We start from the raw sequence: 18,755 nt of genomic DNA on the forward strand, positions 1-18,755 counted from the left end.
TCGTTCGACGAGGAGACTTAGGGAGAAAGAAATCTCATGACCGCGGTTAGGCAAAGAGTTCTTGGTAACAACACAAAAAGACCATCCACAAAAGAGCACGCTGATAAATTTGACTGCATCAAGAAGTTAAAACTTGCTCTGTGAAATGCACAGCTAAGACAAGTTACAGACTGAGTGAGAGAAGGCATTTTGCAAACCTCACGCAGGAGAAGGCACTGCACCTAGAATATACAGAGAGCTCCGAACACGGCAGGAAGTAACCGACCAAAAGGCGCGACACTTCGCCAGATGTGGGGAGGCACTCGGCCCCCAGCCCCCTGTGTGAACGGAAGCCGCAGGAGGCCTGACTACACATCGGATCGGCTGAAAGGAAAAGCTGTGACGTGAGTGCTAGACGGATGCAGAGGAACCGCAGAGGAACACGCTCTCAGCTGGAGGTATCCGGGCAGGGCCTTGAATCTGTTCATCTTCGTTTGCTTGGCTGCGCTGGGCCTCTGTTGCCGCACGCGGGATCTTCACTTTCGGCGCACAGACTCTACTCGCTGCCTTAGCTGCCCAGTGGCGTGTGGAACCTTAGTTCCCTGACCAGGGATCAAACCCACGTCCCTGGGGTCCGTGGGAAGTTCTGAGGTGAACCCAGCGGTCAGTCTCCAGGTGGGCAGTGAAGCACAGGTGCCATGAAGCCTGCGTGTGCTCGCCCACGGCCGCGCCTCGCAGCTGGGGAGTGGGATCCCGTGGCTTCCAGCGCTGGGGGCTCAGCTCCCTGGGGCAGCCCGGCTCCTCGCAGGCCTCGGGAGCTGCCAGGTCTCCCCTCGAGCTGAGGGAAGACTCCCTCACAAGGACAAAACATCAGCGAGCGGAGCCGAGAGCGGGGGGCTGGGCCGGGCTGTAGGGAGTGCTGGGGGACCCTAGCTGGGCGGCTGTGGTCACACGAACGAACAGACTCGTATGCACAGAGAAGCGGCAGCGTCACTGCACGCGGGGGAGCAGCCTGACCCTCCCCCTCCTGCCTTCCAGCCTTTGCTCGGATTGAGTCCTGGGCCTCAGGCCTTTGCAGTCACCTGACTCCGACCTGCCCTTCGCCCAGTCCTGGCGCCGTCCTCTGCTGGGGAAGGGTGGGGTCAGCGGGCAAAGTCCGAGCAGCTCCCAGGAGGGACCCCTCTGGGCGGGGGCCAGGTGGTGACCCTGGGTGGGGGCAGGCGGCAGGGGCCGTCACCTGCCCAGCGGTGACCAGGCTGGGGGGGCGGTGACGGGGGTGGGGTGGCAGCAGGCGGACAGCGCTGGGCAGGTGCCGGAGAGCCAGTGGCCGGCCCAGCTGCCTCCTCGCGGCCTCCCACTGCTCATCGACAGCCCAGGTGAGGGGCGCTCAGGCAGTGGGGGTGTCCACCCAGCTCCTGCCCACCCCCGGGAGCTCAGGGCACTGTGCGCCCTGGAGGTGGGGGTGGGGTGGGGTCCTGGTGTCCCTGGTTCCTGCCCGTCTCTGACGTGGCCTGCGGCTTGGGGACAGAGGCTGGGTCCTGTGGGGACGGCGACTTAGGCAGGTCACCCGCCCTCTCTGAGCCTTGGTCTTCCCCCCTTAAAACGGGAACATGACCTCGCTCGGAGGCCCCACTCCCACGCTGGCTGGGGGCCCGGGGCCCAGCGATTGGCCAGGAGGAGGAAACCTCCGGGAGCATCTGTGTTCCTGCAGACACGGACGCAGCACAAAGTCCGCGACCTCAGGGTACTGGTGACCTGACCACTTCCTCTGGCAGCGCAGCCGCCGGCCCAAGGCTCCCGGTGACTCCTGTGCCTGGGCCCCACTCAGGGACGTGGGGTGGGGCTGGCGAGGCCTCGGATGCTGAGCCGGTGCTCAGCCCCGGGCAAACCTCACTGCTGGGTCAGCATGGGCCCGCTGCCGAGGGTCAGTCGTGGGGGCGGGAAAAATGTCAGAATCAGATCAGAGAGGTGCAAGGTCGGGCTTTTAAACAGAAACCAGGTGCCTCCGTTCAGAGCTCTTCGGCCCTTTGGGAGAGACAACGCACTTCCCAGAAGCCTCCTGACCTCAGTCACCAGGCTCCACGCGGGCAGCTTGGCAACAGTGGGACGGCCAGGCAGTTTCCTGTCCCAACCTGGTTCAGGCCTGACCTCAGGGCTCTTAGAAAACACCCTGGGAGAGGCCTGGGGTGGGGGCTGCAGGGAGGAGCCTGGTAGATGGGGGAGTTGGGGTCCTGGGTCCCTGAGGTCAGTGTGGAGCTGGGAGTCCTGCCCGGTGGGGGATGGGAGGGGAGCGGGGTTCTAGGGGCGGGGGAGAGGGGCTCCCAAACACTGGGGTGGCTCTCTGGCCCCTGGTGTGACCCCAGCGCCCCCTCCGCGCTGTATGTGGCTGGCTAGCTTGCCAGACCGGGCATCCTGGCGCCTGGCCCCTGCAGCCCGTCTGATGCCATGCACGGGGCGGGCACCCTGGCTCTACAGTGTGGTCCTTGGCCCTGCCCATTGACCAGCAGGAGTGGGCCGCCTGAGCCCCGGGGAGGACGAGAGGCGTTCCAGCCAGCAGAGTCGGGGTGCCCCCCGCAGCCCCACGGGTGCCAGTGCTGCCCCCACCATGGGGCTGACCTGGAAGCAGCGGGTCTTCACGGCTCTACTGGGCGCCGCAGCGGTCTCAGGCCTCACCGCTCTGCTCCTCATCCTGGTGGGGACCATCACCGTCCTCCTGCCTCCAGACACCAAGGTGTGCCCCGGGCGCTCCCGGAGAGGCTGGGCCGGGCCGCACCTGCCCCCACGCCCTCCTGACCCCGGTGTCACCCCCAGTTTGGGATCGTGTTCGACGCTGGGTCCTCCCACACATCCCTCTTTGTGTATCAGTGGCCGGCCAACAAGGAGAACGACACGGGCATGGTCAGCCAGGCCCTGGCCTGCCAGGCGAAAGGTCAGTGGACAGTCTGCCAGTGGCGGGTGGGGCTGGGAACTGCCGGCCGCTGCCCGCCTGGGCTCTCCGCTGGACGGGGCTTTGGGAAGCGGCGGTGCAGGCTGGAGCCGTGCAGCAGGGAATTGAGCTGAAGGAAAAGGGCCCAGAGAGCTCCGTGAGTCACCCGAGGGGCCCAGCTGGTCAGTGGGTGCTGGGCCAAGGCTCCGGCGCGGGCCTACCTGAGCCTCTCCCCGTGTGCCTCCAACCCCCCTCCTCCATCTCTTGTAAGGACACTGGTCCTCGGGTTTAGGGCCCACCCAGGGAAGCCAGGCCATGTCGTCTTCAGGCCCATAGCTTGATTGCACCTGCAGGGACCTTGTCGCAAACACAGTCCCCTTTGCAGGCTCCGAGAGTGAGGACAGGGACTCGTCTTTGCAGGGCGACCTTTCCACCACCCTCAGGCCCGCTCAGCTCCGCCAGCCTTGGGGCCTGGGGCCTCAGCCTGGGTGCTGTGTTCCAGGGTCTGGAATCTCTTCCTACGCCTCCAACCCTGCGCGGGTCGGCGAGAGCCTGCAGGGCTGTCTGGAGGAGGCGCTAGCACTGATCCCAAAGGCCAAGCATCACGAGACACCCATGTTCCTGGGGGCCACTGCCGGCATGCGGCTGCTGAGGTGAGGGGCTGGCGTGGGGTCCACGTGCCCCTGGGGCTGAAGCGCCACCCAGGTCGGAACAGGGGCAGCTCCCGCCAACTCTGCCCCACCCTCCCTGTGCAGCCGCAAGAATCGCTCGCAGGCGGAGGACGTCTTTGCCGCGGTCAGACAGGCCCTGGGCCAGTCACCGGTGGACTTCCGGGGCGCAGAGCTCCTGACGGGGCAGGACGAAGGCGCCTTTGGTTGGATCACCATCAACTACGTCCTGGGCCTGCTGGTGAAGGTGCCACAGGGCGGCCCCAGGGGTGAGGGCGTGGGGGGAGGGGCCGTGGCCTGTGCGGCCGGGCCGGGACTCAGTGCCCCCGCCTGTGCCCAGTACTCCTTCTCTGGAGAATGGACCCGGCCCCTGGAGGAGACGCTGGTGGGCGCCCTGGACATGGGTGGGGCCTCCACGCAGATTGCCTTTGTACCCGGAGGCCCCATTCTGGACAAGACCGCCCAGGCCACCTTCCGCCTCTACGGTGCCGACCACACCATCTACACCCACAGCTACCTCTGCTTCGGGCGCGACCAGGCGCTGAGCAGGCTGCTGGCCGAGCTGGTGCAGGTGGGCTTGCGTCCTGCGGGGAGGGCGGGGGCCCGGCCCGGCCGGGGCTCCGAGCGGATCTGTCCTCCTGCAGGCCAGCCCGGGCCTCCTGGTCCGTCACCCCTGCTACCACAGCGGCTACCGGGGCACGCTGGCCCTGGCGCCCCTGTACGAGTCGCCCTGCGTCCCGGCGGCACCCCCAGACCTCAGCCAGAACCTCACCGTGGAGGGCACGGGGAACCCCGGGGCCTGTGTCGAGGCCCTCCGGAAGCTCTTCAACTTTTCCAGCTGTGACGGCCGAGAAGACTGTGCCTTCGCCGGGGTCTACCAGCCCCCCGTGCAGGGCCAGTTCTACGTGAGCCCCCTGAGCCTGCCCTCGGGGCCCAGCTTCCTCCTGGAGGCTAAGGGTCCCAACCCCCAGCGCCCTTGGGGAGCCTGGGACCCCGGGTGGGGAGGGTTAGGGCTGAGCCCGGCTCGCCCTGGGCCCCTGGGCCCCGCCCACAAGGGCACATTGCCCCTCCCCACAGGCTTTCTCCAGCTTCTACCACACCTTCCACTTCCTGAATCTCACCTCCAAGCCGTCACTGAGCGAGGCCAACGCCACCATCTGGGAGTTCTGCCTGCAGCCCTGGAAGCTGGTGGGTGGGCCCCGGGCTGCAGACTCACCAAGGGGGGCGGGGGCGCCTCGAGCGGGACCTTCCCGGGGTCGGGGGGGTCAGGAGAGGGGCTCACTGGGCTCCTGGCCCCCAGGTGGAGGAGAGCGCGCCCCCGGACCAGGACCCCTGGCTGCGGGACTACTGTGCTTCGGGCCTATACTTCCTCACACTCCTGGTCGAGGGCTACGGGTTCAGTGAGGAGACCTGGGGAGGCATCGAGTTCCGCCAGCAGGTGCCAGCTGGGGGGTCTGGGGGGCCAGGGAGGGGTGGGGCTCCAGGGCTGAAGCCCCGCGGCCCTGACCCAAGCCCCGGCCGGGGTGTGGCCCATAGGCCGGCGGCACTGACATCGGCTGGACGCTGGGCTACATGCTGAACCTGACCAACCTGATCCCAGCTGAGGTGCCCGCCCAGTGGCGGGCGCAGAGCTTCGGCGTCTGGACGGCCGGGGTCGTCTTCGTGGTGCTGACGCTCGTGGCCACACTGGGGGCCGTGGGGGTGCAGCTCTTCTGGGTCCAGGACTAGGCCAGCGGCCCCCGACGCCGGCTGCCGAGGCCCAGAGCCCAGCCCGGCCACCTGGGCTGGCCCGTCCCCGTCAGGAGCCTCGGCCCTCGTCCCGGGGGCTCCGGCCGGCCATCAGACGGCCCCCTTCTCCCTCCGGGGTAGCCCTGGCTGTGGGGGCTGTGGGGGCCCCGACCACAGCCCCAAGCTCCCGGCACCCCAGCCTGTTTCCCGGGACCCTCTGCACAGAAGCCGGGCGTCGGGACCCGTGCGGCACCTGGACTGCTGGCGGGAGACGGGCGTAGGGCCAGCTCGGGCCTGGGGCGGGGGTGCCTGCCAGAGCCAGAGCAGCCCGCGCTTTGTGGGGGCTTGGCTGTGGGCCATGGAGTCTCCGGCAGAGCCGGTGTCCAGCTCCGTGGGGTTCTCCCGAGCGGTCCACCCGCACCCCTGGAGGCCCGGTCAGGCTGAGACGGGTCGCACGTGGGAGGCAGATGCCTTTATTAAACCCTCCTTGCCACAGCCTCCTCCGCCGAGCTGCTCAGGCGCGCCGCGCGGCCGGGACAGTGAAGCTCTTGGGGAAGATGCCGATGCGGCCATCACAGTGGCCCTCCAGCCAGGCCTGGTCCACTGCGGGCATCGGGTCGTTACTGCATCTGCGCGCCGACCCCGGTCGGGCACCCCCCAGCCCGGGCAGCGTGGGCGCTACCTTCGCACAGGACATCCACAGTGTCGCCTGGCTGCAAGGCCAGATCCTCGGGCCTCTGGGCAGAGTAGGCGTGCTGGGCCACCACCTGGTAGAGGACCGGCCGGCCGCCCACTCCCTGTGGCAGGGCGAGGGCTGGAGGGTGAGCTCAGCCCCGGGAGAAGGGCCGGCCACCCCGAGCCCACCCCACTCACCCGGCACTGCAGATGCAGACCCCCGGGGCCGGCCGCGTCCCGCCAGGCCCTCCGCAGCGCCTCCTCCCCAGAAAGGGGCACCCAGCGCCCGTCCTCGCTGGGGTCTTGGTAGCTGCAAAGAGACACCTCAGAGGGGGCCGCGTGGGCGAGGGGCTTCAGGGGGTGCTAACCTCTGACGGGCCCAGCCCTCCTGCAGGGCAAGGCCGAGAGGTGGCCATGCCGGAGCCCCCTTCCCGCCCCGCCACGCCGTCCCAGCCCACCTGAGCTGGGCACGCTGGGCGTGGCGGGGCAGGGCCTCGCTCATCAGGGCCCGCAGCCTGGACAGGTCAGCTCCCCTCGGGGCCGTCAGGCTCAGGGTGAGAGCGCACTGCACGGTGACGGTCACCAAGGACTCAGGGTCCCCCGGAGCTGCTCCCTGGGTGCAGGAGAACGGTGGCTGGGCCCCAAGGCCCCAGGTCCAGCCAGGGTGGGCTTCAGGCCCCGGGGGCAGGGCAGGGGCGGAGTGGGGGGCGGGGGCCACGGACTTGGGAGGCTTCCTCAGCTGGATCGGAGCGGGGCCTGGCCTCGGGGCCCTCACGTCCCTGGGGAGTGGGGGTGACGTGACAGCTGCTGGCTCTTACCCCTGCGCCGGTGGGCTCCTCGGAAGAGCCAGGGCTGGGCTCCCCAGCTGCCAGCAGCCCTGCAGGGAGAAAGGAGGGGGGAGCCAGGGAGCCAGGTGACTGCTGTCCTCTGAGGGGAGCCAGTTAGAGTAGGGGCTGCTGGCACCCTGTGCCCGGGAACCACAAGGTCACCAGCTTCCGCTGTGGAGGGCCCAGCAGCTCCCAGCACTCCCCACAGATGCCTGCCTGGGCCCTCGCAGCCCGCCCGCACGGGGCCTCACCTGGGGGGGCCTGCTGGCCAGCGCGCTCCCCGTGGGCACTCTGCAAGGAAAGCCGCAAGCTGGGGCTCTGCTGGGCCTCAGGTCGGGGCAGAGCGTGGGGGCGGGAGCTCTGCTGGGCCCAGCAGACCTGGGGGGTGAGGGGCACAGCTTGCAAGATGGCCCGGCTGGGCAGGAGGCCACCAGCCCAGCCCTGTCACGGGTAAATCTGGAGCATGAACCAGATCCCTACAACCGGAGATGACAGACCGGCCGCCACGCCTGTGGGCGCGGAGCTGTCTTCCCCTGGCCCACCAGGAGGTGGCAGCTGCAGCTGAGACCAGCCCGGGTGGCTGGGGCTGAAGCCAGGGACCCGCTGAACATCACTCTGCGCCGGGACCGCAAGCCTCGGGCATGCTGCGGGCGGGATGACACAGAGCCCCCAGCCCAGGCCGCCTGACCCACGGGTGGAGACCCCAACTTCAGGGTGGATTAAGTGGGCTGAGTTTGCACATGAAGCATTAGGATTTCTATCAGATTTACCGGCTGCCGGAAGCAGTCAGGGAGCTGCTGCCCTTCCGTCTGGAAGGCCTAGCGCTCAGCACAGCGGTGATGAACCGACAGCTTTCAAGAGCACTGATCAGCCCAGCGAGTGAGCCGGGCCTCAGTGGACGAGGAGGGGGAAGGACAATCTCGTTCTCACCCGAGCCCCTTGATAACGTGAATGTGCGAGGCTGCTTTCTCTGTGGTTAACTCTAACTTCCTCACGGCGGCCTCACGGCCCCTGGCACCCCACCCCTCAAGGCACACCTGCCCAGCACACCTGCCCTGAGAAGCCTGGGCCGACCCCTCCTCAGCTGCACGCAGCCCCTGGGGCATCTCGGAGAGTCCCGCGTCCAGTAAGGAAGGCCGGGCACCCCAGCTGAGGGGCGGAAGCCTCACGGCTCTGAGGCACGCACTGCAGCCTCTCCCGGGTCCAGGGTGGGGAGTACCCCCAGCTCCCCTCGGGGCACCTATGAACGTCCGTGTGTCCCCGACTCCTGGCATCTGGTTGCAGCGGCTGGCTCCCACCCGGCCCCTGGCCTGCCTAAGGAAGCCGGAGCCCTGTCCCCAGCAGGTGATGAGGCAAGCTGCCCGGCCTGAGATGCCCTGCTGGGGCTGGTCCCCAAGCCCAGCCTGGGGCGGGGGTCTTGCAAATGCTGTGGCCTCTGCCTGCCCCGCCGGGGCTCACCCACCTCTTGGGTAACCAGCGTGCTGTGGTCGTGCTGCCCAGCCTGGCCGGAGCTGACCTCCAGCTCCACGTCAGCGGGTGTCCTGGGGCTGCAGGGGATGTCAGCTCTGCCGGGGGCAGTGTCACGGGCCCTGGAGAGGAGGGGCCCTCGTTCCCAGGCCTCCCCCACGGGCAAGGCCTCGTGAGGGGTGGGCCTGCAGAGCCCCAAGCTGGAGAGGAGCACCCTACTCAGAGGGCCGCCTGCAAGGCTGCGTCTGATGGGCTTTTCCTGCAGCCTGTGGCCAGCTGCACCCCACCAGTGCCTCTGGTGCCCCCCGGCCTGAGCAGGGGTGGGCTCTCCCCCTGGGGGCAGGATGGGCTCAGGACAGGTGGGAGGGCTGACCGAGGCGGGATGCCCCCCACCACACTGGGACCCTGGACAGTCTGGAAAGGGGACAGGCCACACTGGCCCCCGGTCCCTGGCCCTGAGTGGCCGCAGCGGGTCTGCCCAGGAGCTCCAGCATCAGGCCAGGAGGCAGGCCTCGCAGGGCCCCTGCTAACAGGAGAATTGGGAGCCAACCCCTTCCTACCATGCAGCAGCCCTGGGCCTGGCTTCACCACGCACGTCCAGAGCCTGTGGGCACACACAGCTCCTCCTCAGGACGCAGACCCCCAGGAGCCCCGGGGGCCAGGGGGCAAGGCTGCAGGATTTTCACCGGCTCTCACCAGAATGGGCTACCCCCTAAATTTAGATCGGAGGGACATGGGGAGCCCCGGGGAGAGTTCAGGCACCCTTAAGGGTAAAGAATCCAGGAGGCCTGGACCTGCCAACGCCAGAGGACACACGGGGGGCGGGAGGCGGCTCGCCTACCTGTGGCTGTGGCGGGGCGACCCCGCGTGAGCCGGCGGGGAGGGCGGAGGCCAGCACCTGTGAGCGGCAGCAGGGGCGGCGCCTCAGGGGTGCCCGGCCTGCTGCCCACCTGCACCCCCGAGTCCCCGCCTGCCTGGTGGGCCTGCCGGAGCCTGGCTTATCTGTGTGACTTATTTTCAGTACCGCTTTTAAAAGGTTCTTATTTCGCAGCAACAGCCACGACCTGCAGTAAGGGCTCCGAGTGGGTGGATTAATGCAGCTCAGAAGCACCTCCTCCAGGCAGCCCTCCAGCTAAGACACCCAGTGCCTGGCCCTGGGTGACTGGGGTGTCAAGGGCCCGGGCCACAGCTAGAGACCAGAGTGAGCCTTCCTTTGTGCACAGGGAGCCCTCTTTCCCCGCACACCAGCCCAGCCTGGGGCAAGCTGCACCCCATCAGCCGGCGATTTTGCTGGTGCCACTTGCCCGGACCCCGGGCTGGGCAGAGGTGGCCAGGCCAGACCTCCCTGTTCCTCCAGGTTCCTGCCCCCTGAGGCCGAAATGCAGGGCGAGGTTGAAGCCAGGAGAGCGAGGCTGCGGCTGAGGCAGGCAGGGCTGGGCCGGCTGGGGGTCCGCAGCGGCTTTCAGTAGCTCCGCCTCCAGGTCCCAGGACTCACCCGTGGGCACTGCTGCCCCGGGAGCCTTGTGCCCCCTCTCACCCCAAGGCCTCAATGGCCCCAGTGCTCAGGACAATGTGAGCTCAACAGGGCCCGGCCGCCCGCCCTGCGGCCTGCTGGAGCCGCTGGCCCCGAGGCCTGGGCCCGAGCAGAGAGAAGCCGCCTGCTTTTACCTTGGCCTTGCCCAGGAAATCCACAGGCTCCAGATGCTCCACGTGCCGCCTGCGGGGCCGGAAGACCTCACCCCTGGGGACCTGCCGAGGCTGCAGGGGGGCCTGTGTCTGGAGGGGGCCGGATCGGGGAGCCCTGAGCGCTGGGAGCCGCCCGGAGCCTCAGAGCAGGACGGCCCACCCCCCAACTCTCATGGCCTGTGGGAGGCCCATCCCCCGCAGGGCACACAGGCCCCCCACCTCCAGACTTTTCTTTATCTCATATAGTTAGTCTTGGGGGGCTGGATGGATGTGAGCCCCAAAACTGCAGGCTGTGGGCCTGGCAAGCCCCCCGAGTCAGCTCAGGAGCCTGGCTCCCCTCGCCTGCCCCCTCCCCTGTCCCTTACCTGCACTTGGCCCAGGGCGATGTCCAGGTCATTGCGGACCCCTTCTGGCCCCTTGGAGATGGCGTCCCGCAGGCTGCAGGCAGCCTCTGCCCAGAGCCCCAGCTGGCTCTGCACGGCAGCCACATTGAACAGCACCTGAGGGCAGGGGGTGCGGGTGGGGGGCAAGGTGACGGCAGGTCCCCTCCCCCGCAGGGCCACCATCTGGCCCCGCGCCTGGCCCTGCTCTGGTCCAGCCCCTGAGCTGCCCAGACACAGGGCCCGGGGCTCTCCCAGGTGCCCCCTGGCCCCCGCCCCGGGGTGGGCTCTGCCTGGCTGGTTTCTCTCTGGACCCCCCCAGCCAGAGCCAACCAGCCCTCACTGCTTCTCCTCTGCTCTGAACGTCAGGCCATCTCCCGTCTTCGGAAACATCCGCTCAGCCTTCACGCCTGTCCTGAGTTTGGCCTGACCCCCTCCTGCCCGTGCTGCCCTGTTCCCTGAACCCCCAAGAGTCTGGGGCACTATCTGAGGGGCGCCTCTTGTCTGCCCCGCCCCTCCCCTCCCGAGCTGGGGGATAGCAGTCAAGTCGTCTAGCGCTGCTGGGAGGACGGAGCGCCGCCCGGGACAGCCCCGTCCCCGCGCTCTGCAGGGACTGTGCGCTCCTAGGCCCGCTGCCACGGGTCTGCCCGGGCCACGGATGCCAAGCCCACACCCCGCCCTACAGGCCAGGGCTGGGGCCTGGCCCACCCTGGTGGGACTCCCCGCATGGCTGACCTACCGGACGCTGCAGCTCCCAGAGGCTGCAAGGCGGCCTGCTTCTGGGAGTGGTGGGAGAACCTCCCAAGCCTTTCTCTCAGTGCCAGCTACTTCCCAGGAGGTCAGGAATTGAGCCAAGCACCAAGCCCAGGGCAGGGACGCCAGGGCCCACTGCCAGGCCAGCTCCCTCCCTACCCACCGCGCCACCTCTCGCTGACCTCTGACACTGCCCTCTCCTGCTGGGATTTTGGGGGTCCTCTGGCCAGAGGGAGCACCTCACTTAACTCGGGCCCACCTGCACAGTGACAAGATGACAGGGCCCAGAGGGTGGGGCCAGCCCTGGAAGGACCCCCCGGGCTGCCCGCCCACAGACAGCCCCCAGGGCCCAGCCACACCGCCTCCTGGTGGCCCGCTCCCCGCACGCTCACCTCCCAGGCTTGCAGCTTGAACCGCAGGCCCAGCTGGGTGTAGTCAATAGTGGTGTTATCCCTCAGCTGGGCCAGGGTGCGCTGGAAGTCGGACAAGGCCTCCTGGAACCTGTGGGGAGTAGGGGAGCCTGGTGTGGGGGCCCCGGGCGGCCCCAGGGCAAGGGCTCCACCTTGGCCCGGACCCGCCCCCCACCCCAGCCCCTCCTGCAGCACGGGGGCAGCGGTGGTTGGCAGGCCTCAGCACACGGGGGCCACACAGACGGGCTGTGCAGCACGTGGGCTCCTCTGCCTGCACCGCAGGCCCTCTCCCGAACCTCGGGGTGCAGAGTGCCCTGCCTGCTTCCGGAGTCTCCGTCCCGCAGGCCTCCCCACCCAGACCCCGGCTGGATGCCCCAACCCCAACCAGGATCCTCATTGCCCCCGGGGAGGCTTCCGGGCTGATGAGAAGGAGGTGACCCCAGAGCCCGCCCACCCTGTGTAGGGCCTTCTGTGGGCGCTGGGCCTGCCCTGCAGCTCTGATTCCTTCTCTGGGAAGGGCCTGGCACAGACAGCCGGGTGGGCAGAGGACCCCCCCGCCAACCCCGCCGAGTCCTGGGATGCACCATCCCTCCAGCCTTGCCCTGGGTTTCCCGAAGGCAGAATGGGCAGAATCATGCAGTCCCTGCAGTCCAGGGTACAGGAACGGAGGAGGGGAGCCGGCAGAAGCGGTCTGTGACCCTCTTCCAAACAGAGCCCAGGGTCACTGTGCAGCCCGGCGTGGGGACAGAGACACGCCCCCACGTGGCACGACCCTGTCCCCGGGCTCCATGGAGCAGCCCGGGCAGAGCTGGCCAGAGGAGGTGGCCATGGGCAGAGAGGACCACAGGCAGGACTCTGCAGAGACGAAGGGCCGTCAGAGAAGGAAGAGGGCACGCCTGTGTTCACCTCTCCAGCTGGAAGTTGGCCACTCCGCGCTGGAGGAAGCCGACAGCCAAGCAGGCATCCTTAGTCACCGCCTGGTCCAATGCCTGCGGACGGAAATGTCTGCGGACTGCTCAGGCCTGTAACCCCGTCACCACCGTGTCACAGATGGGGATGCCCAGCAGTGGGGCAAGGAAGCCCGTCGGCCACATGACGGTCACCTGCAAGAGAAAGCCTCCCTCGCCTGCCCAGGGGCCTCTGGGTCCAAGGGGCGCAGGCGTCGCGGCTTCAACGCAAACCTGCCTGGGCTCCCCAGGTGTTTTCTGATGGCTGCTCGGGGGCTAGTTAGATGGCGGCACAGACCAGCTTGTTAACCACGAGGACGAGGAAACGCTCCAGCACGTTGATAATAGTTACCTCCACGGAGGGAGTTATGTTAAGACTGTTGTCTCCTTCAAGCCCTAGCTTTGGTAGTTCACACAAAAAGACACATGTTTCATCCATTAGAATCAGAAGGAACGACAGCATGAAAGCCTTAATATGTGTGTGGAGCCCAGCTCTTCCTGAAACTGAACTCAGAAATGATGCCGTCTGTTCCTAAGGACAGCAGCCATCAAGTTAAATGCAGGCAACTGGAGGGTGTCACGGTCCCGCTCTAACAAACCTGGCTGAGTGCGGGCTTGTCGAGCTGAGTCTGACCGAGGTTGAGGGTCAGCACTCGGGCACTGATGTGGCCGCTCAGCACAAGGGAAACCCTTTTATCCTGCCACATAGAGTGGCCGGATAGGAGCTTCTGGGGGGCTCCTGCCAGAGACGGAGCCCCAGCTCCCCTCACCCTGTCCAAGTCAGCTTTATTGATTGTAGCCGTTCCATTTGCTTTTTAAATTTTTCCAACAAACATGCGTCTGCTACTCCATCTCCGATTAGGGTGGAGGAGAATTTAACGTGCACACCCTTGGCCTGGAACCTCTGTCCCCTCTCTCTGATTAAATCGAGGTTTAGAGGAGGTAGTGACTGGACTGGCCTCATTCCACTGACCCCGTGGTGTCCAGGGATGACATCCCCATCGCTGGATAACATTTTAACACTGACATTGCTGCTGAGATAACTGTAGATTCGAACACATATGTGGGGAACGACAGGGCATGCCCCTTGGACATGTTTTCGGTTGACGTCGCCGTTGGCCTGGACAACGCGGGAACCTGGCTCTTTCTGGGGGCCCTTGGGGACCCAAGCAGTGAGCAGGGTGCTACTGCTTTTTGTCATCACCCATGGGATGTGCACCACTGTGATGAACCTGGAGGCTTGAAGGGCAGGGATGGCCCTGCCAGGCCCTCAGCAGAGGCAGGTGTGTGCGTGCCTGTGCATACATCTGGCTCTTGGTTCTGCTTTGGGGAGTGGGTGGGGGACAGGTGAGCACACAGATCTGGGGTTTAGGCCCCAACCAGAGACTGTCTCCTGGCCATCGCCACGGGCACCCGTGGCAACCCTCCGGCCCCATCCAGCCTCGAGCCTTTGTAGGCACCTTAGCACCTCCATCAAGAACACCTGAGCCAGGGCTCACTCGGCCTTTCCACAGGACCGCAGAGCAGGGCAAACGGTCCCCACAAGTGGAGGCTGTGCTGGAGCCTTGCGACCCCATCCTGGCCCTGACGCAGCTCAACAGGGTCCCCCCTGGACACACACAGGTCCCACCTGCTTAGGTGTTCGCTGCAGCAGAACGCTGGGGTGGGGGGAGTCTCCGGGTGGCCATCAGGGAAGAAGGGTGGGGGCCTTGGGCTCACCCCTGCAGCTATCGCACCACGCATTGCCACCCCACCCCTCCAGCCCCGGCCACCAGGAGCAGAGAGCTGCATCCCCTGAGGGGGGGTCTCTGCGACAAAGCCTGGGGTCCCCCTGGCTCACCCGCAGCGCGGCCTCCGGGTCCCCGGCCAGCAGGTGCACGCAGCCCACGTTGAAGCTCACCCTGGCGGGCGGCTCCGAGACGCTCGAGAAGAGGCGCAGGGCGCAGTCCCAGTCCCCGCGCGCCACAGCCTGCGCGCCCTGGTGCCAGTCGCGCAGCAGGTCCCCGAGCGAGGCCATGGCGGAATGGAGCTCGCCTGGCCCACGCGGAAGTCGGCGCTTCCCGGCCGGATCGCGGGAGGCGCAGGGGGCGGCCGTGACGGTCTTGCCGCGGGCCCGGGGGTGCTGGGGGCAGAGGACCGCGGGGCCGGGGCCCCGGAATCCGGAGACCAGCGCGGGCCGAGGGAGCCCTTCGAGGCGGACAGAAGGGGCGAGGGCACCTCCGGCGCCAGGTACCAGGTGCGGGCGGGGCGGAGCGCGGAGCGCCAGGTGCGTCAGGTGCGCCAGGTGCGCCAGGAAGGCCCGCAAGCGCCGCCCCGCCTGACCACGCCCCCACCGGAGGCCCCGCCCCGCCCCGAGTCGGCCCCGCCCCTCTGGACTTCCGCCCCGAGCTCCCGCGCCGGCGCGCTCCCGCCGCCGCTGCCGGCTCGGAGTCGGCTTCGGTGCGCTGGGGAAAGCCATCCGGGCCCGCCTCTGGCGCCGCTGCCGCGGCCGCGCCAAGGTTCCGGGCGGACCCTGCCGTGTCGGGTAAGAGGCCCCGGGGCCGGGCCCTGAAGCGGTGCCGGGGGCCTCGCGGGCCGGCGCTGGACGCGGGCGCCGCTGGGAGGGGCCGGCGGCGGGTCTCCCGTGGGCCCCGGGTCGGCGCCGGAGGGGCGGCTGGGCGCGCGGCGCGGACGTGGGCCGCGGCCCCGGGCCGACGACCCTGTGGAGGCGTCCGTCAGGCCCTCAGCCCGCCGGGCGCGGCCCGCCGGCGGGGACGCGTGGGGGCCCCGAGCCCGGCCCGCGTCGGTGCCACGCCGTGAACCCCGGAAGCCCCGTCCTCCCCGCGGCGAGAGCGGGAGCCTCCGGGGCTGTGCGCGCGCCCTGGGGCTGGCGCGGGCTGACGCGGGCCGCCCTGGGGCTGACGCGGGCCGGGCTCGGGCTGACGCGGGCCGCCCTGCGGCGCTGGGGCTCTGGCCCGGCGGCGGCCGCCCGGCGGCGCCCGTGGCCCGCGGGGCTCCCCCTGCGTCTCGCGCGGCCCACCCTCAGCCCCGCGGTGCCCCAGGGCCTTCGCAGAGCGTGGCCGGCGAGGAGGACGCGCCCCTGCGGCTGCGGGGGCTGCATCTGCCTGAGGCGCCCACGGGCTGGGGGAGCCGCAGCGGCCCTCCTCCTCGGGGGACCTGTCTTCGCTCTTTCGGCCTTCAGCTGACGGGATGAGGTCCACCCGTGTCACGGGGGGTCTGCTTTCTATCGCTTTGTCTAGTGTTTTACATGTTGATCTCATCTGAAAAATGCTTTCACTGCAACATGTGACTCTGACCAAACACCTGGGCACCGCGGCCTTTCGAAGCTGGCGCAGAAACGTTACCGTCAATGCACGAAGCCTGGAAACTCTCCCGGACACAGGCTCTGCCCGTATGCCCGAGCATCCTCCAGGGTCTGGGGAGGTGTGTGTCCTGGGCGGCTGGCAGAGAGCCACCTGCCTCCGATCTGGGCACCCTCCCTGCTCAGTTGGGGCTGTGACTCTGCTTCCTTCCCTGAGGACAACAGTCGCTGAGGACAAGCCAGCCGGGCTGTGAGACGATTCTTGTCAACTGGGAAGGCCTCCTGGGCCGTGCAACCCCGAGGAGGCTGCTCTCTCACCAGTGGGGCGCTGAGGTTCCCAAACTGCTGGCCTGGAGGTGGGCAGAGCCCCCACCTCTCACGTGCTCCTCTCCTCCCCGAATTCCCGTGTGGCCGCTCCCTTCCTCAGACCAGACCTCCTGGCCGCCGGCCTCCCACAGCGCTGCCACAGGTCCTCAGGAACCTCACAGCCCTGAGGATTCCTGAGCTCAGCTGCGCCCTCCCACCTGCCCACTTGGGCCTCCTTTTTCCTGCAGCCCCCTACCCACACCCATCCTTACAGCTCGTGCCCTCTACCCACCAAACCCCCACCCACCAGTTCAGTTCACTTCAGTCGCTCGATCGTGTCTGACTCTGCAACCCCATGGACTGCAGCACGCCAGGCCTCCCTGTCCATCACCAACTCCCGGAGCTTGCTCAGACTCATGTCCATCGAGTCGGTGATGCCATCCGACCATCTTTTCTTCTGTCATCCCCTTCTCCTCCTGCCCTCAATCTTTCCCAGAACCAGGGTCTTTTCCAATGAGTCAGTTCTTCACATCAAGTGGTCAAAGTATTGGAGTTTCAGCTTCAGCATCAGTCCTTTCAATGAATATTCAGGACTGATTTCCTTTAGGATTAACTGGTTTGCTCTCCTTGCAGGCCAAGGGACTCTCAAGAGTTCCTCCAACACCACAGTTCAGAAGCATCGATTCTTCAGCGCTCACCTTTCTTTATAGTCCCGCTCTCACATCCATACGTGACCACTGCAAAAACCACAGCCTTGACTAGACGGACCTTTGTTGGCAAAGTGATGTCTCTGTTGCCAAAGTAATATGCTGTCTAGGTTGGTCATAACTTTTCTTCCAAGGAGTGCCCCCCAAACTCTTGTCCAGTCCCTGGTCCCTCTGTCCGGGCAGGAGAAGCCTGGCCCCGCTGGCCTGTCTCTGTCCACAGTGGCCGCGAGCCTCAGGTGGGTCCCGTGGCTCCTGCCCTGGGAGCTCGCCCTCCCCGGGCCCAGTCCCTTCCCTTCCCTCCTTGGCCTCACCTCCACCCATCCTGCCTCCCAGCTGGAAGGGGTCCCCGGTGCCTGCGCCCCAGATCTGCCTCCTCCCTCGGAGCACTGCCCTGTCCCCAGGGTGTCTCCCTGGGCTGCCCCCCCAGGTGTCATTTCCCCTCTATGCAGACGTCCTGTGTTTCTTCCCACCTGAACAGAAAGTCCCCGCCCTCAGCCCACACGTCTCCTTGCTCCTTTACAGCCAGACTCCTTTTAAGAATTGGCAGGACTCAGCGTCTCCATTTCCTTTGCCGGGTGCTCTTAGATACTGAGATGTGCTTCACAAATCATAAAGCTCATTTTTAAATGTGCAGTTCCATGTTTTTGTCAGATTCACAGAGCTGTGCCACCGTCGCCCCTACGCATGCCCCGCTGCAGCCCCCCGCCCCCATCATCCCTGCCCCAGGCAACCAGCCATCCAGTGTCTGGGTTCACCTCTTCTGGACCATTCGTACGAACAGAGGCACAAAGCGTGCAGGTTTCTGTCTGGCGTCTTCCCCTCAGCATCGTGCTTGAGGTCCGCACACGTTGCAGGAGGGTCAGTGCTTCGTTCCTTTTCAGGCTGAGTCACTTCCACTGTGTGGATGGACCCATTTTGTTGATCAAACGGACCCCCGTGGGGGCGCCCTGGGCGCCCGCTGTCTGGCTCCTGTGAGTCGCACTTGTGTGTGGGTGTTTCTGCGGCCTTGTGCTCTTGGGTGCACCCCCAGGAGAGGCGTTGCTGGGTCAGGCGCTCAGTCGGCGCAGCTCTTTGACCATCTTTCCGTAATGCTTCTTATTCTTGATCCTGCCGGGGTGCCACCCAAACTCCTGCCGGGGTTTCTGGCGGCCTCCTCGTGACCCCTCCCGCCTCGGCGCCTGGCCTCTGGGACACATGCCCTTTGGGTCTCCTGTATTCCCTGCCCCTTCCAGCTCCTCTGGGCACCTGCTCCCCCAGGTCCCATGAATTACCCTCTGGCTGTCCTCTGTGCCCACTAATCTCGTGTTTTTCTATTTTCACAATAAAAGAATGAGAAAAGGGACTTCCCTGGCAGTCCAGCGGTTAAGACTCCACACGTCCAATGCAGCGAGCACAGGTTCAGTCCCTGTTCGGGGAACTAAAATCCCACATACCCTGAGGCACGGCCCCCCCAAAATAAAGATGAAAGAGGTACCATTGCTGTGCCTGCCCCTGTGGTACTGTAGCTCTGCCCCCTGATGGCCCAGAGCTGGAAGCAGCCTAGATGCCCCTCGGGGGTGCTAGCCAAGCAGCCTCTGCGTCCACACCGCAGGAGCCCACTCTGCAAAAGGGTTGGGCACTGGGCACTCACAGCGACTCGTGTGTGTCTCAGGGGAGTGTGCCAAGTGAGCGCAGACGCACAGAGGCCAGACTGTGTGGTTCCATCCGTGCAACTTGCCTGAAATGACAGGTGATTGAACAGAGATGCGCCCAGCATTGCCGGGGCCGCTCGCAGTCAGGGCCTCGGGGCGACTGCGGGGGCCAGCGAGGGCTCTCCTCCAGCCCACACGGCACCCTGCTTGTGATCTGGGGTGAAACGTAGATGCGACGTCTCTATTGTTTCTTACAAATTATCTCAAAATGAAATGTTTAATTAAAAAATCCTTAAGAAGGTCTCAATTACAAGTTTTTCTGTTTTACAGATACCCTGAAAGTTGGAGTGATTCAGTGACCTCT

General features: G+C 66.5%; 2 protein-coding genes across 4 annotated transcripts; one reads left to right on the forward strand and one right to left on the reverse strand.

Annotated features, from left to right (window-relative positions):
• The first annotated feature begins 1,306 nt into the window (after positions 1 to 1,306).
• ENTPD8 (ectonucleoside triphosphate diphosphohydrolase 8) lies at positions 1,307 to 5,823 on the forward strand. Of its 3 annotated transcripts, none has more exons than XM_068986619.1 (10): positions 1,307 to 1,355; positions 2,487 to 2,710; positions 2,791 to 2,908; positions 3,408 to 3,558; positions 3,661 to 3,820; positions 3,914 to 4,144; positions 4,218 to 4,478; positions 4,651 to 4,761; positions 4,874 to 5,011; positions 5,110 to 5,821. In XM_068986619.1, exons 2-10 carry the CDS (start codon positions 2,585 to 2,587, stop codon positions 5,299 to 5,301), a joined length of 1,488 nt encoding a protein of 495 aa, XP_068842720.1. In that variant the 5' UTR covers positions 1,307 to 1,355; positions 2,487 to 2,584; the 3' UTR covers positions 5,302 to 5,821. The 3 variants fall into 3 exon arrangements, with proteins under 3 accessions (XP_068842720.1, XP_068842727.1, XP_068842736.1); XM_068986626.1 differs by having other exon boundaries at positions 1,329 to 1,355; positions 1,691 to 2,710; positions 3,995 to 4,144; positions 5,110 to 5,823; XM_068986635.1 differs by lacking the exon at positions 1,307 to 1,355 and adding an exon at positions 1,702 to 1,879 and having other exon boundaries at positions 2,484 to 2,710.
• On the reverse strand, positions 5,808 to 14,463 carry NOXA1 (NADPH oxidase activator 1). The gene is made up of 14 exons (XM_068987847.1): positions 14,287 to 14,463; positions 12,406 to 12,488; positions 11,482 to 11,590; positions 10,322 to 10,456; positions 9,939 to 10,046; positions 9,112 to 9,168; positions 8,831 to 8,874; positions 8,266 to 8,392; positions 7,055 to 7,181; positions 6,795 to 6,853; positions 6,435 to 6,589; positions 6,175 to 6,286; positions 5,984 to 6,098; positions 5,808 to 5,904 (listed from the first exon to the last, which is right to left on the reverse strand). Exons 1-14 carry the CDS (start codon positions 14,461 to 14,463, stop codon positions 5,816 to 5,818), a joined length of 1,497 nt encoding a protein of 498 aa, XP_068843948.1. The 3' UTR covers positions 5,808 to 5,815.
• Positions 14,464 to 18,755: the final 4,292 nt, after the last annotated feature.

The sequence above is a fragment of the Capricornis sumatraensis genome, chromosome 1, assembly GCF_032405125.1.
Source record: "Capricornis sumatraensis isolate serow.1 chromosome 1, serow.2, whole genome shotgun sequence".
In the NCBI taxonomy this organism is placed as follows: Eukaryota; Metazoa; Chordata; class Mammalia; order Artiodactyla; family Bovidae; genus Capricornis; species Capricornis sumatraensis.

What these genes read in the sequence shown, in the direction of transcription:
- NOXA1 (XM_068987847.1), bottom strand. Translation starts at nt 14,463, where the DNA reads ATGGCCTCGCTCGGGGACCTGCTGCGCGACTGGCACCAGGGCGCGCAG. An exon ending in TCGCCCTGGGCCAAGTGCAG is followed by an intron (nt 10,047 to 10,321) that starts GTAAGGGACAGG and finishes GGCCCCCTCCAG; the next exon opens with ACACAGGCCCCCCTGCAGCC. An exon ending in AGGAGCCCACCGGCGCAGGG is followed by an intron (nt 6,590 to 6,794) that starts GTAAGAGCCAGC and finishes TCCTGCACCCAG; the next exon opens with GGAGCAGCTCCGGGGGACCC.
- ENTPD8 (XM_068986619.1), top strand. Translation starts at nt 2,585, where the DNA reads ATGGGGCTGACCTGGAAGCAGCGGGTCTTCACGGCTCTACTGGGCGCC. An exon ending in GCCGGCATGCGGCTGCTGAG is followed by an intron (nt 3,559 to 3,660) that starts GTGAGGGGCTGG and finishes CTCCCTGTGCAG; the next exon opens with CCGCAAGAATCGCTCGCAGG. An exon ending in CCGTGCAGGGCCAGTTCTAC is followed by an intron (nt 4,479 to 4,650) that starts GTGAGCCCCCTG and finishes CCCTCCCCACAG; the next exon opens with GCTTTCTCCAGCTTCTACCA.